We start from the raw sequence: 14373 nt of genomic DNA, 5'->3' as shown, positions 1-14373 counted from the left end.
GTGCTGGGAGAGCCACTTCTCTCTTCAGAGCTGTCAGACAGGGATGTTTAAGTCTGCAGAAGTTTCTGCTGCCTTTTATTCAGCTATGCCCTGCCCCCAGAGGTGGGGTCTACAGAGGCAGCAGACCTTGCAGAGCTGTGGTGGGCTCTGCCGAGTTTGAGCTTCCCCGACCACTTTGTTTACCTACTCAAGCCTCAGCAATGGCAGACCCTCCTCCTTTGCCAGGCTGCTGCCTCAGACTGCTGTGCTAGCAGTGAGCAAGGCTCTGTGGGCGTGGGACCCACTGAGCCAGGCACAGGATATAATCTCCTGGTGTGTCATTTGCTAAGACCATTGGAAAAGTGCAGTATTTGGGTGAGAGTGTCCCGATTTTCCAGGTACATTCTGTCATGGCTTTCCTTGGCTAGGAAAGGGAAATTCCCCGACTGCTTGCACTTCCAGATGAGGCGATGCCCTGCCCTACTTCGGCTCGCCCTCTGTGGGCTGCAGCCACTGTCCAACCAGTCCCAATGAGATGAACCAGGTACCTCAGTTGGAAATGCAGAAATCACCATCTTCTGCATCGATCACACTGGGAGCTGCAGACCACAGCTGTTCCTATTTGGCCATCTTGGAATAGAATCTGGATGATTTACTCTTGGCTCCCAGTTTGGAAGCCTCATGCCAGCAGGCTAGTCTAGATCTCTTGAACTTTCTAGCTAATCAAGCGTGCAAGGTGTCTAAACTAGAAGCCCAGCTCTGCTTACAACAAGCCAAATATCTAGGCCTAATCCCAGAGGAACCAGGGCCCTCAGCAAGGAACAAATACAGCCTATACTGGCACTGGTCCCTCAAGAAGTAGCACCAACCAGACCGATAAACTCGCTCATCTGATCTTGTGGCCTCTACCTAGGAACTGACTCAGTCCAAGAAGACAGCTTAGATCCCCTATGATTTCATCTGCGACCCAAACAATCAGCACTCCTGACTCACTGGCCTTTCCCCACCCATCAAACTATCCTTAAAAACTCTGAGTCCCCGTATGTTCGAATGCTTGGGCAGCCTGATTGGAGCAATAATAAAACTCTAGTCTCCTGCATAGCCGGTTCTGCATGAACTCTTCCTCTATTGCAGTTCCCTTGTCTTGATAAATTAGTTTTGTCTAGGCAGCAGGCAAGGTGAATCAATTCAGCAGTTACATATGGGGGAGGGGGGACTGTAAGGGAATGAAATCCTGAGCACTGTCCTCAAAGGAGAGAGGGGCCTTATAGACTTAGGCCTCGCTAGAAGCGGCTCTCTCCTCAGAGAGTAAAACCTCACTGTTTCTCAGAGGGCTGAGAGGCTTGAAGAAAGAGTTTGAGCAGAAACTCTGCTTTGAATAGAAGCAGCAAAACCAGTTGAGAGAAAGAGGTTCACAAATTCCATTTTACGGCTTTTTTTTTTTTTTTTAGACAGATTTTCACCCTTGTTGCCCAGGCTGGCGTTCAATGGCTCGATCTCAGCTCACTGCAACCTCTGCTTCCCGGGTTCAAGCTATTCTCCTGTCTCAGCCTCCCAAGTAGCTGAGATTAAGGCACATGCCACCACGCCCGGCTAATTTTTGTATTTTTAGCAGAGATGGGGTTTCATCATATTAGGCTGGTCTCAAACTCCTGACCTCAGGTGATCCACCCCCCCCTCAGCCTCCCAAAGTGCTGGGATTACAGGCGTGAGCCAGTGCGCCTGGCCTCATGTCTTTTTTATACTTATGCACCAGGCCCTTGGAATAATGCACGAATTCATTCACTCCTAGTCGTGCCAGGCCATTTGCTGGAGGCTGGAGAAACAGGGCCGACATAGACGCTGTGTCATGGTAGCTCCTGTCTCCCAAAGTGCACACTGAGCTCCACCGACAGCCTCAGCGTTCTCGTTGCTAGGAATATGGACCCTCGGGCTGCACCTCAGACCTAGACCTACTGGATTAGAATCTCGGTGCTGGTCCTGAGAATCTGCATTATCAACAGCTCCTCACATTTCCCACCCCTATTCTTCTGCAGATAACATTTGAGAGCCCTGGTCTTGTGCCTACTGCCTCCGCAGTCGATTTTCAGGGCAGCTGTGTGCGCTTGGATGTGAGACGGCAAAAACAGGCGCTTCAGGGCTGACGCGGTGGCTCACGCCCATAATCCCAGCACTTTGGGAGGCCGAGGCGGGCGGATCATTAGGTCAGGATATCGAGACCATCCTGGCTAACACGGTGAAATCCCGTCTCTACTAAACAAAAATACGTGGTGGCCGGCGCCTGTAGTCCCAGCTACTCGGGAGGCTGAGGCAGGAGAATGGCGTGCACTCGGGAGGCGGAGCTTGCAGTGAGCCAAGATCGCACCATTGCACTCCAGCCTGGGCCACAAACAAACAAACAAACAGCGTGCTGCAGATGGAGCCAGCGCCCAGGCTTCGCGCCCCTAGACCCCTCGCGAAGCCCTGCCCCGCCTCCGGGTCTGGAGAAGGCCAGGAAGCCCCGCCCCTCCACGCTAGCACCGCCCGGGCTGTCACAAAGGAGGAAGCCTAGCCCCGCCCCTGCGTGCGCCGCTTCTTCCAGGCCCCGCCTTCCTCCCTGTGCTCTGGACCCTCGGCTGGGCAGCGCCACCAGAGCGACCAAACGTCCCGAGCCTTCCAGGCCGCACCCGAGAGCCAAAAGAGCTCCATGGCGGCGGCGGCGGCCAAGCCCAAGAACCTTTCCCTGGTGTTGCACGGACCGGGGGACTTGCGCCTGGTAAGCAGGGAAGGAGGGTGGGAAGCCTACAGACCCTACCTCACTCTCCTCTGAGCCCAGCCGCAGTCCTGGCTTCCCACTTCCAGCCCTGTGCCGGCCCCCCACCTTAAGCGCCCTGGCTGCCCAGATCCGGGCTGGTTACCCTCGGGGTGTCGGGGCGGCGGGTAGTGGCTGTTGCAAAGGGCAGGGATCTAGTCGTGTGCCTCCCTGAACCTAGCCCCGTGGCTGGCACGTGGCCGGTGCCCAGGATGGTTGCAAACTGTTTGAATGAATCGTTCTCTCTCCTTTGCCAGCTGCAGATTTACAGTCCAGCCTCTTGTCATTGGCCTTTTCAAAGAAAATGCTAAGGCTGTCTGAATTATCTGGGCAGTCAGTGCAGAGCAGAAAGGGGGGTCAGAGGACACTTAAAAACAGCGGAACTTCTATTTAACTCCCCTTGCTTGGGACTGATAAACCTCCCTGCAGGATTATTATGATCACAAGAGTACTCAGCACTTAGTACATGCTCAGGAAGTGCCAGCTCCTTCTCCTTTCCTTCCAGTCTAGGCCTCCATCTCCAGAACCCCTGGTGTTCCCCTTGCCTGTGCCAGACTTCTGGATCTTGATAGTCCCCTTGTCTGTAAGGCTCCTTCTGTCCCTAAGTCCCTATCTGGTTCGCTTTCCAGCAGTTTTCCTTTCTAATCCCGTGCCTCTGTCCCTTTAGGAGCATTCTGTATGTGTGTTCTCTGCCTGAGACCCTGCCTTTTGCTCCTTGGCTTGTGGCACTAAATAAAGTTTAGGGAGTGGCTGAGTCAGCACCCTAGTCATGCCAAGGCTCCCTTGACAAAGTCCCTCTCAGATGGGCCTGTGATGGCAGTGGCTATGTGGGACGAGTGCCAGCCATCTCTGCTGCTCCCTTGTACCTCCTTTCCCTCAAAGTCCATGCATCAGTATGTAAACTGCAGTAATTCAGAAGCTTATCCAGACTTGCAGTTCTTGACTATTTAAGAATCTGTGGTGTCCCCTCAACAGAATGCAAACAGACTGAGTTTGGCAACAATTTCAGGTTGTTCAAGGGCTCTCTTTAAGCGGCTCTAAGCCCCTCTGTAGACCCCTTGTCCCAGCTGACACTCCATCTCCTCAGTTGGAGAAAGTGCCATAGCCAAGGTGATAAGTTGTGTTAGTTAACAGACTCAGATGTTCAGACTCCCCAGTCCGGTGCTCATTCCACTCTTTCGAGCCTCCACCGAAGGTCCTGAATTAAAGTGAGGCTGTTAGTGTTTCTTTTTGCAAATGCCAGAGGGTAGTATGAATAAGGGAAAGTGGTCCAGGTCTACACAGTTTGCAGAGTGATTTCCAACTCAGTACTTCATTCCACAAACATTCACTCATGAAAGGATGCCTGCCATGTGCCAGGCACTGGGCTGAGGGCCCCGAGAGGAGGACACAGCCCCTGCTCCCAAGTTTACTGAGGGAGGCAGAGAGACAAAGTCAACAATTATGACAGAGCCTTTGATGGAGGCCTCAGAGAGAAAAGACCCCACAGGGAGGGGCCCTTGGCCCTCTATCTGCTCAGAGCCTGCTTAAAAGTCATGCACCTAAGGTGCAGAACCACAGTTAAGTTCTCCTCCACTTTAACTCAAACTCATGGTCTTCTACTGCTCAGGCAGTCTACCTCTATTATGGTTTTGTAGACAAAGCTTTGAAGATTAGAGCAGCAGGGAACTAACCTTAATCTCATCAGCTTTGCATTAGAACCCACTCTGACTGGATTAGGGGCTAGGTTGGGGCGGCTGTAACCTAAAGGATCTAGAAAATATGATGGGCTAGAGAATTTCACCTGTGGTTGTGTGCTGGTACACTAACTGGGTAAAAGAGTTCAGAGGAGGATTTAGGAAAACACGTAGGCTCAGTTTGAGAATGGGAAGTGGTAGGGTCATTTACTAGTCAGAGTAGATTAAAATGATGAGATCAGGTTTGAAAATTTGAGTTTAAGATGTCTCTGGAGGCCAGGTGTGGTGGTTCATGCCTGTAATCCCAGCACTTTGAGAGGCCAATGCAGGCAGATCACTTGAGGTCAGGAGTTTGAGACCAACCTGGCCAACATGGTGCAACTCTGCCTCTACTATAAATACAAAAATTAGCTGGGTGTGGTGCTGCACGCCTGTAATCCCAGCTACTTGCGAAGCTGAGAATTGCTTGAGTCTGGGAGTCAGAGATGCAATGAACTGAGATGGCACCACTGTACTCCAGCCTGGATTACAACAAAACTCTGTCTAAAAAATAATAATAATAAAATAACAAATAAAAATATTAAAAAATAAAAATAAAGATGTCCCTGGGACAGGACACAAGGTGCCTTTGAGAAATTTCCTTGGGTGCAGGGGTCTGGAGTGCAGGGATGCTATCTGGGGTGGAAATGTAAACTCAGGAGTCCTTTGCTCCTCTACTGAGCAGTACTGCACCGCCCACCCCCACCCAGGGGGCCTTTGGAAATGTGTCAGGGAGGTTTGGTTGTCACAATGACTGAGGAGCACTACTGCAGACTTTATTCAGTTCATAGCACTGTCCCGGACAACAAAGAGTTGTCCTGTCTCAAATAGTGCCCTATGGGGAATTGTGTATGGCTGAGCTTGCCTAGGCTGAGTGAACCATGTAGAGTGGGAAGGAAATCAGAGGAGGACATTACCCTGGAGAGAGCCCCAACACTGGAGGGGAAAGGGCAGAAAGAGTTGTCAGCAGAGGAGACCCACCAGCGAGGACTGTGCTGCCTCAGGTGCACCTGCAGCTCCACACAAACCTTCTGGGCCCTTGCCACCCCTTCTCAGGCATAGTCTTCCACCAGCACCTCCTCAGGGCCCACCCCCCACCCCCAGTGTGGTATCCCTGCTCCTCCACCTTTTCCTTAAGACAGATAGGCTCAGTGGCTTGGGTTTGGGGCCAGTAGTGAACCAGAGATAGCGACTAGGAGGAACAATCCTGGGGAAGCTTTGAGGGGAACCAGCCATTTTCCTCTCTGCAAGAGGACCAAAATGAAACCCAGGATTTCCTGGGCTTAATAAATTGTCAGCGGTTGCCTTTGGGTGGGGAGGGGGAACCTTGGTTGGATATAAATTACAAAAAAGATAAGGGGAAGTGGGGAGAATTTGACTGTTTTCTTCTTTTGATGTAAGACCACCCAGGCACAGATTAAAAATGCTTCCATTTCTGGCTGGCTGGGGAACTGAAGCTCAAAAAACTGGCCGGTTTAGGTATACTGAGGGCAGGGTCTGCTGATAAAATGGTTCAGTGCCTCAGGAACTCCTATGAAGGGAGTTGTTTGGGGAAACTCTCATTCCTAAAATCTTTTCAAAAAATGTATACATTTTCAAGGGAAAAGTGTATCATTTAAATTACATCATTATTTGCTTTCCAAAATGTATATAAATCATTCCTAAAATCTGAAGCAGGGTTCCTAAGTGTTCTGAAGCAGGAAGCGACGGCTCAACCCTTCCCAGTGCTGCCTTCCTGCTTGAGGTAAGGCCAGGAACCAGCCAGCGTCCAGGGCAGTGGTCCTGTGGGGGAGTGTGACCTGGTCCACTTTACTTGTCCCTTAACTGGCAGGAAGGAAACGTACCGCACAGCATCCCTACTGCCTAAGGAGAAAGTACCATTCTCTTCTTTCTTGATGTATGGCTGCAGGGAACAAAAAATTAAACTCCTCGCCTACTAATTAGTTTAATGATCACCTTGACCACAGCAAGGAGGAGTATTTATAAATTGGGTGGTAAGTCAGCCACACACTAAGACCGGTGGTTTTCTTTTATAATGAGAACAAAATGAAACAACAACCTGAGACTTAAGGACTTTCGCTTTCCCCTCGTTTTAAATAGAGAAAGTTTGGGAGTTGGAGGGAGCAAAAGGGACTGATGACCAAGTTGATGTATAAAGAAGCAAACAGTGTCAGCTCGCTGGGGTTCTCTCTAAATGCAAATAGTGCGAAGTTCCCAAACCAGGCTGGGGAGCCAGAGTGGGGTTTAGTCCCTGTTCTACTGCTGCTAGTCATATGACTCAACAAATTATTTTCCACTTCAACTTCCCAGTGAAATGGGGGTAATAGTAGTGTTCTGTTTGGTTGTATGAGGATTCAGTCGTGCGTGTGAAAGGCCTAGCACAGCATCGAGCACACTGTTAGTGGTAGCAGGAAGCCAGAGACCCCGAGGACGGACACTTAAACCCTATCAGCTTAAAAAGAGGTGGACGGAGACCAGGGCCTTCAAACACATGGACAGTTTTCCTAACCAAGTTATTATAATGTGGGCCCAGGCAATAATCTTGTTTTCCTCTGTATTTTCCAGTTTACTGTATGCCCCTTTGATCAGTCTGTAGAAACCCAGAAGCTTTTAATTAGGAAATGAATTCCTGTTTCATGAAGTTAGAATATAGAACAGTCAAATTAGCTTTTCCCCCACAGAAGCTATGTTTGGTGGTGGGGGTGGTGGGCAGCTTGTTTTTGTAATGTAGGGTTCACTTGAATGGTAGGGAAATGAGGGGAATTAATATGTTGACTGCCTACTGCATTCCAGGCATGTGCTGGGTACTTTAATACAGGGCTTTACAAACTGTCCACAATGAAGGACCAATTTTATTTTATCCAGGCGGCCATGGACTGATATGTTTGCATCAATATATTTGAATGCTGTGTCATGTCAAAATGCTATAAACAACCAGGCACAGTGGCTCACGCCTGTAACCCCAGCACTTTGGGAGGCCAAGGCGGGCAGATCACTTGAGGCCGGGAGTTTGAGACCAGCCTGGCCAACATGGCAAAATCTTGTCTCTACTAAAATACAAAAATTAACCGGGTGTGGTGGTCCACACCTGTAATCTCAGCTACTCAGGAGGCTGAGGCACGAGATCACTTGAACGGGGAGGCGGAGGCTGCAGTAAGCCGAGATCACGCCACTGCACTCCAGCCTGGGTGACAGAATGAGACTCTATCTCAAAACAAAAACAAACAAAAAAATTCTATAAACATTTCTAGATGCTCCTCTCAAGTTCTGTACATTGCATTACAAATCAGTTCATCAGTCACCCTCTGAGTGCACTTCATCTCCCTTCTTCCTGAAAGCCGGCTCTTCCAGACTTCAGGCAGGAGCATCTGAACAGGGAGAAGTACAGGAACAAAACAGGCTCCACTTCCAGAAAACTGAACACCGTGGAGGGGATGTAGTCAGATTTTCGTTATGATCAGCTATGTGAGGAGGCAACAAATTAAAGGAAAAAATAATAATTTTAGAATGATGGGTGAATGTTGTTTAATTATAAAGGGCAGAAAAAAATAACACACTGGTATCAAGTTTAAACATTACTTGGAGGTCCATGAAGATATTTCTTGAGTTTTTGTCTATTGAGGCAACGTATTATACCTTAGGTCAAAAGAATTGCTTTGACCTAAGCATTTTTGTTTTGTTTTGTTTTTTGAGATGGAGTCTTACTCTGTCACCCAGGCTGGAATGCAGTGGCCAGATCTCAGCTCACTGCAAGCTCTGCCTCCCGGTTTCCCGCCATTCTCCTGCCTCAACCTCCCAAGTAGCTGGGACTACAGGGGCCTGCCACTGTACCCAGCTATTTTTTTGTATTTTTAGTAGAGTCGGAGTTTCACAGTATTAGCCAGGATGGTCTTGATCTCTTGATCTTGTGATCCACCCGCCTCAGCCTCCCAAAGTGCTGGGATTACAGGTGTGAGCCACCGTGCCCTGCCTTGACCTAAGCATTTTTAAATACTTTTATGTATTTTTAAAAATAAGATAAATCTATATCTAATACAGCACATTTTAAATGTCCCCTCCTTGCCGTCTATACTTTACTGTTAAGATTTTGGGGTGAGAAGCGGATTGTATAATGAGAGGGCATGAACATGGGCAGCTCAGATGGTCCTGGGCATCATGTCTGTTTCTCTGAGCCAGCTGCTTCTATGTGATCAGATTAAAGGGGCTGATAGTCATGAAGGAGCAGCTGGATTAAACCAGATTACCCTGATAGTGACGAGCTGCAGGCTGCTTAATTAACCCTTACCAGTCAGAGACACTCAAGAGTGAAAAGAGAATCTAAAACTCCTCCAGAAAAAGAGAAACTGGGTAGCAGCAAGTAACCCAACGAAGCATCTTTCTTGCTTTTATCTTAATTATGTTTTAACAACAACAAAAACCCAAACTGAACACACCATTTCAAATTCAAAACAGGAAATTAAATCCAGCAAACACTCCCACCTCCGCCAACAGCTCTGGAAAGGCAGTGCCTTTGTCTGTGAAAGACCACAAGGCACAAAGGTAGCATTTTCCTCTCAAAGTGATGCAAGCTTTTTCTTGGCCCCTTTGCTGGACTTACGGAAGGGGTGCCTTTTCTACCGGACCTACTGTGCTCAACCCCTTGTGGGAGGGAGCATATGAATGAGCGAGTGCAGGATCCAGCCGGCCAGCTGCTCCAGGCACTGACACAGGAGCAAGCTCCTCGAGGGGAATGTGGCAGCACCCAGGTGAGGGTATCCATGACCCCGAAGCCCCAGAGGGGCCGTTACAGTGCTCCTTTAGTTCCACCATCTGCAGATGGTGGCATGTTAGCAGCTCAGTTGGTCCCTTGCCTCACTGCACAGGGCATGCCACTGGTGAGGGGCAAAGGGCCAGTGTGACAGCCTTTTCTGGGTACCTGCACTTGGTGGGCCCTGAGCTCTTGTCCAGTGTCCAAGAAGAATGAGGTCACTCAGATGATTGAAGGATGATGAAGGTGGAGAATTTTACTGAGCGATGAAAATGGCTTTCAGCAGAGAGGGGAACTGGAGAAGGGATGGGAAGGGCGGGTTGTCTTCGCAGAAGTCAGGTTGTCTCTTTCCTGAAGTCAGGCCATTTCGCCCTCTACCAACTGATTCTGGGATCTTTATAGGCACAGGATGGGAAGTGTGTATTGAATGGTTTGTGAGTATGCAAAAAATGTTAAAGTGAAGACACCACTCAAAGGTGGGCAAAAAAGTGTAGAAAACCGCTTAGGAAAGATTAGGTATATGTAAAATAGGTGAAGGGTGGGGATCAATCAGAGGAAAGCATTCAAACAGGAAGACAAGTTCTTGATCCAGTCCCAGGATTTAACTTGTAGCTTGGCTTTCAGGCTTTAAACTGTCTTCCACTTGGAGGTGGAATGTCACTGGATACCCACTCCTATCTGCCTAGGCATTTGGCCACCTCCTTTCACTATGAAAAGCAGGAGAAGCAGCAAGCAATATCACAAATAGGATTTTAACATTCCGTAAAAGCAGCCCTATTCTAAGGGGAGATACTAGAATTATGGATGTAGGGGAAATTTCTCTATAAAAATGCATGGCAGAAATTAAGAAGAAGGAGAAATATGTACATGTAGATACAATATTGGAAAAAAAAGACTCCATTTTGTGACATTTTGAATCACAAAACATTATTATATATCAATAGCCCCACCTGGATGTCCCAAGACACCTTAGTCCCAGCATGTCCAAACCTAAGTGTCTCCTAATTCTCGTAGGAATTTAGAAGTCATCCCAGATGCCTCACTTCCCACCTCCTGTGGGATCTGGAAGAGGGAGAGGGATTAGGCAATGGGAAAGGGTGAGTGTGGTGTGGTTGCAGGTAAGATGGGGGCGTGGTGGCCACCACGTGAGGGGTTTAGGAGTCTCCAGGGTCACTGGCGACTTGATATGAATTTGCATTTCAGCGAGATTGTTATCAGCAGAACAACGTTGAATGGAGCCAGGAGAGCTTGGGCTGGAGACCAGCTCATTGGACCTTGGGAAGACATTCTATCTCCTATTTTGACCTCAAGTTTGTCAGGACCAACGCGGCTAGAACAAAGCCTCTCATGACAAAATAGCCAATTGGGAAACCTTTGAATTTTCCTCCTACCCTCAAAACACCTTTCAGGCACTCAAGAGAAAGGGAAAATGGAAAGGGGAAAGGAAGAAAAACAGGGTCTCTTGCGCTCTGCAGGCGTGCAGGGCAGCCCTCCACAGGCCACAGGAGGCTTGGCAGCAGGGAGCAGGTGACTGCTGTGCATCTGGGATGAAACCAGCACCTTCCCCACACACTGCCAGCCATGCCATCCCCCACCCTAAGACAGTGGGAGCATGTTGCACTCTTTCCACAACTGGCAGAGTCAAGCCTAAAAACTGCTAGAATCCCTTCACTTTCTTCCAAATTCCAGCCTTGTAAAGAGTGGTCAGATTTTCTTAAGGTTGATATGAAAACCATGAGAATACAGTTGTCCTTGGTATCCTGGAGTAGGGGAAGGATTGGCTCCAGGAACCCTTTGCGGATGCCAAAATCCAAGGATTCTCAAGTCCCTTGTACATGATGAAATGGTGTAGTATTCGCATATAACCTCCATGCATCCTCCCATCTGCTCTAAATCCCCCCAGATTACCTATAACACCTAACACAATGTCAGTGCTTTGTAAATCATTGTTATAGATTATTTTTCATTTGCATTATTTTTTAGGGTTGTATTGCTATTTCTTATTTTTTGAATATTTTTGACCTGAGGTTTGGTTGAATCCAGGATGCAGAACACAACTTTTCCACAAAACAATTTAAAATACTTGTCAAAAGATAAAATTATTACAATTTAATTTAAAAGATTTTATTTGGCTTTATTTGCAATTCTAGAATTGGGCAACACTTTATTCCATAAAATAGCGTGTGTTCCAGTGAGGTAAACAGAGGAGGTTGGTATTACAAACAGAAAAGAGCTAAAGAAAGCAGAAACACAAGAAAAAGCAGATTGGTCATTTCAGTTATTTTCCTTGTAAGGTGGAAACAGGGAAATAGAACAAAAGAAAAATAACTGGTTAAGATGAGGTTTCTTCAGGTCATTATTTTTCATTTTTTTGGTAAGGATTAAAGTAGAGGGAACTTTATTATCATGCTGACTGAAACTGGCCTGTTTGGGATATTTGGCTGTTATCTCTCCTGATTTCTCTGAAGGTCATATAACAACTTAGTTTTGCTTTGATGACGTGGAACTTTAGTATGAGTGGCTATATTCTGGGTTTTTATTCTGTTCTCTTGGGGCCCAGTACAGGAGCAAAACAGTGGCCTCCTGTAATTTCTATTTAACATGCTTTACTCTTATCAGAAGGACAAGATTGACCAGGGTTGGTTCAACCATAGCATGAGCTAATTATGGAAAAATAACTTTGATTTTACTTCTTTTGTAATAACAGCGAACATATTTACTGAGTCGGCATTCCCTTTCATGATTATCATATGAAAGAGGAAATTGGGGCACACGGGTTACATAACTACCCAGAGGTCACGCAGCTGGTGGGGGAAGCCTGGGTTGCATGTAGACAGGCAGTTCCAGAAGTCTGAGTTCACTGTGCCACTCAGGTTGGCTGGAGGAGGGAAAAGGCATCTTCCTTCCATTTCTGCTTGTGTTGAAGCCGTTGCTGCAACCCAAGCAAGACATGTTGAGGGAATCAACTCAGTTATGCAGGTGGAAGTAGAGGAAATGGCGCCAGTGACGACATAGCTAGGAAATATATATTTAGGCTAATGTAAAAAATGTATTTAGGAAAAGCAAGATAACGTTTAGTATGTGAGAGGTACCTGAGATGATCCTATGTCCCCACAGAGGGTACTTCCTGAAGTATTTCCATGAGTTGCTTCAGGAGTGGGCTGGTGGGGCAGCGGGAGGAGCTGAAGGGGGTAGAAGGGAGAGTATATGTGTGATTCAGATATGTATTTCTGACTTGAAGTGAAATATGCTGGAAAACGGACACAACTATGGTAAAGAAGAGTTACTCAATTCCTTTTTACCCCCTGTACAGTCACTCATTAAAAGATAAGAAATTTGGCCAGGCACGGTGGCTCACACCTGTAATCCCAGCACTTTGGGAGGCAGAGGCAGGCAGATCACTTGAGGCCAGGAGTTCGAGACCTGCCTGGCCAACATGGTGAAACTCCGTCTCTACCAAAAAAAAAAAAAAATTAGTCATGCAGCACGCCACACACCTGTAATCCCAGCTACTTGGGAGGCTGAGGTGGGAGGATGCGAGGATCACTTTGAGTTCAGGAGGTCGAGGCTGCAGTGAGCTGAGATCGTGCCACTGCACTCTAGCCTGAGTGCAGTGACATCTGACATCAGGGACTACTGATGAGTTACTAAAAATAAAAAAAGAAAAAAGAAAAGAAAAAGAAATTCTGTTTAGGAAACCTTGAATATGATTGAGGTGACTAAACCGTTGGGAATGAGGAGAAAAGGAGCTGTGGAGATAAAAGTGAAAGTTCGGGATCTCAGAGAACCTAAGGAACTTTGGTAGACGAGAAATAGGATAATTGGAAGAGTATCTGAGAGAGAGAAAGAGATCAAGCAGAGGATTGTGGCCAACATCATGCCAAGGAAACATGAAGAGCAAGGTTTTAAGTAACTATGCTGTAATAACTTTGAAACGTTGTAGTCTCCACAGTGTGCTCAGGGCAATATTTACAAACCTACGGGCTGATGTTAAAATGGTTTTGTGCTCAAGTAGCATGTCTCCTACAGAGACAGGGGGCAGGAGACAAGCCTGAGTTGTAAGGGTAATTAGAATCAGCAAGAAAAAGAATGGAAAAAGAAAGTTGGTGTGCAGGGAGAGGAATTTATTTTAACTTCTCCATCAAGTGTGTTCTGCTGTAGGCACAGCACAGGCTGTGGGCACAGCACCCTCTAGTGTCTGGGAGAGTCACTGCAGCTTTGCGGTGTGGTGGGAGCACAGTTGTTCAGCTCCCTTAACTTGAACAAATATTTACAGTCGTGTTCTCTCTGGTGACCCAGGGCCTACTTGGTGTGCCTGACTGTTGTTCTAAGCTTTAGTCTTACCACCTCTCCACCTCCAAATGGGGCGTTCAGGCCTGGCCTAGCTGGAGGCAAGGCTATGAATTGTATGCTGTGGAACTGTCTTTCAATGTCTGTGAATTTGCCTACTAGTGCCTTTAGCAGGGAGGGTGGAGTGCTCTGCCATGTTTGAAATAAAGGCCTTAGTGTTTAGTTTCAATTTAACCTGCAGTTTAAAATTTCACTCAGTATAATGCAGCCATAAAAAAGAATGAGATCATGTCTTTTGCAGGGACATGGATGAAGCTGGAAGCCATCATTCTCAGCAAACTAATGCAGGAACAGAAAACCAAATACCACATGTTCTCACTCATAAGTGGGAATTGAACAACGAGAACACATGCACACAGGGAGGGGAACATCACACACCGGGGCCTGTCGGGGGTTGGGGGCAAGGGGAGGGCATTAGGACAAATACCTAATGCCTGTGGGGCTTCAAACCTAGATGACGGGTTGATAGGTGCAGCAAAGCAGCATGGCACGTGTATACTGATGTAACAAACCTGCAGGTTCTGCACATGTATCCCAGAACTTAAAGTGGCAAAAAAAATTCACGCAGTATAACAGAAGCATCACTTTGCACAGTGGTCCCTGATGTCTGATGTGGGACCAGCAACAACTTTGAGGAAGGTTTTGGTGACAATCAGCTATCTTGAGGTGGCTATTTCTAGACTGATTACCTGCCTCCCTCCCATCCTCCCTCCCTCGCTTCCTTCCTCCCTTCCTCCCTCCCTCCCTTCCTTCCTTCCTTCCTTCCTTCCTTCCTTCCTTCCTTCCTTCCT

At 47.5% G+C, this 14373-nt stretch overlaps 1 protein-coding gene across 1 annotated transcript in view; it reads left to right on the top strand.

Annotated features, from left to right (window-relative positions):
- The first annotated feature begins 2485 nt into the window (after positions 1-2485).
- Positions 2486-14373, top strand: part of SORD (sorbitol dehydrogenase) — a 43940-nt gene continuing 32052 nt past the window's right edge. The window contains exon 1 of the mRNA XM_023227173.2: positions 2486-2734. Within this exon, the coding sequence (XP_023082941.1) occupies positions 2666-2734 (69 nt within the window). The 5' untranslated portion in view covers positions 2486-2665. The remainder of the gene's footprint in view (positions 2735-14373) is intronic.

This window comes from Piliocolobus tephrosceles, chromosome 6 (assembly GCF_002776525.5).
Source record: "Piliocolobus tephrosceles isolate RC106 chromosome 6, ASM277652v3, whole genome shotgun sequence".
In the NCBI taxonomy this organism is placed as follows: Eukaryota; Metazoa; Chordata; class Mammalia; order Primates; family Cercopithecidae; genus Piliocolobus; species Piliocolobus tephrosceles.
The sequence above is the reverse complement of the archived record's forward strand: the minus strand, read 5'-3'. Positions and strand labels throughout refer to the sequence as shown.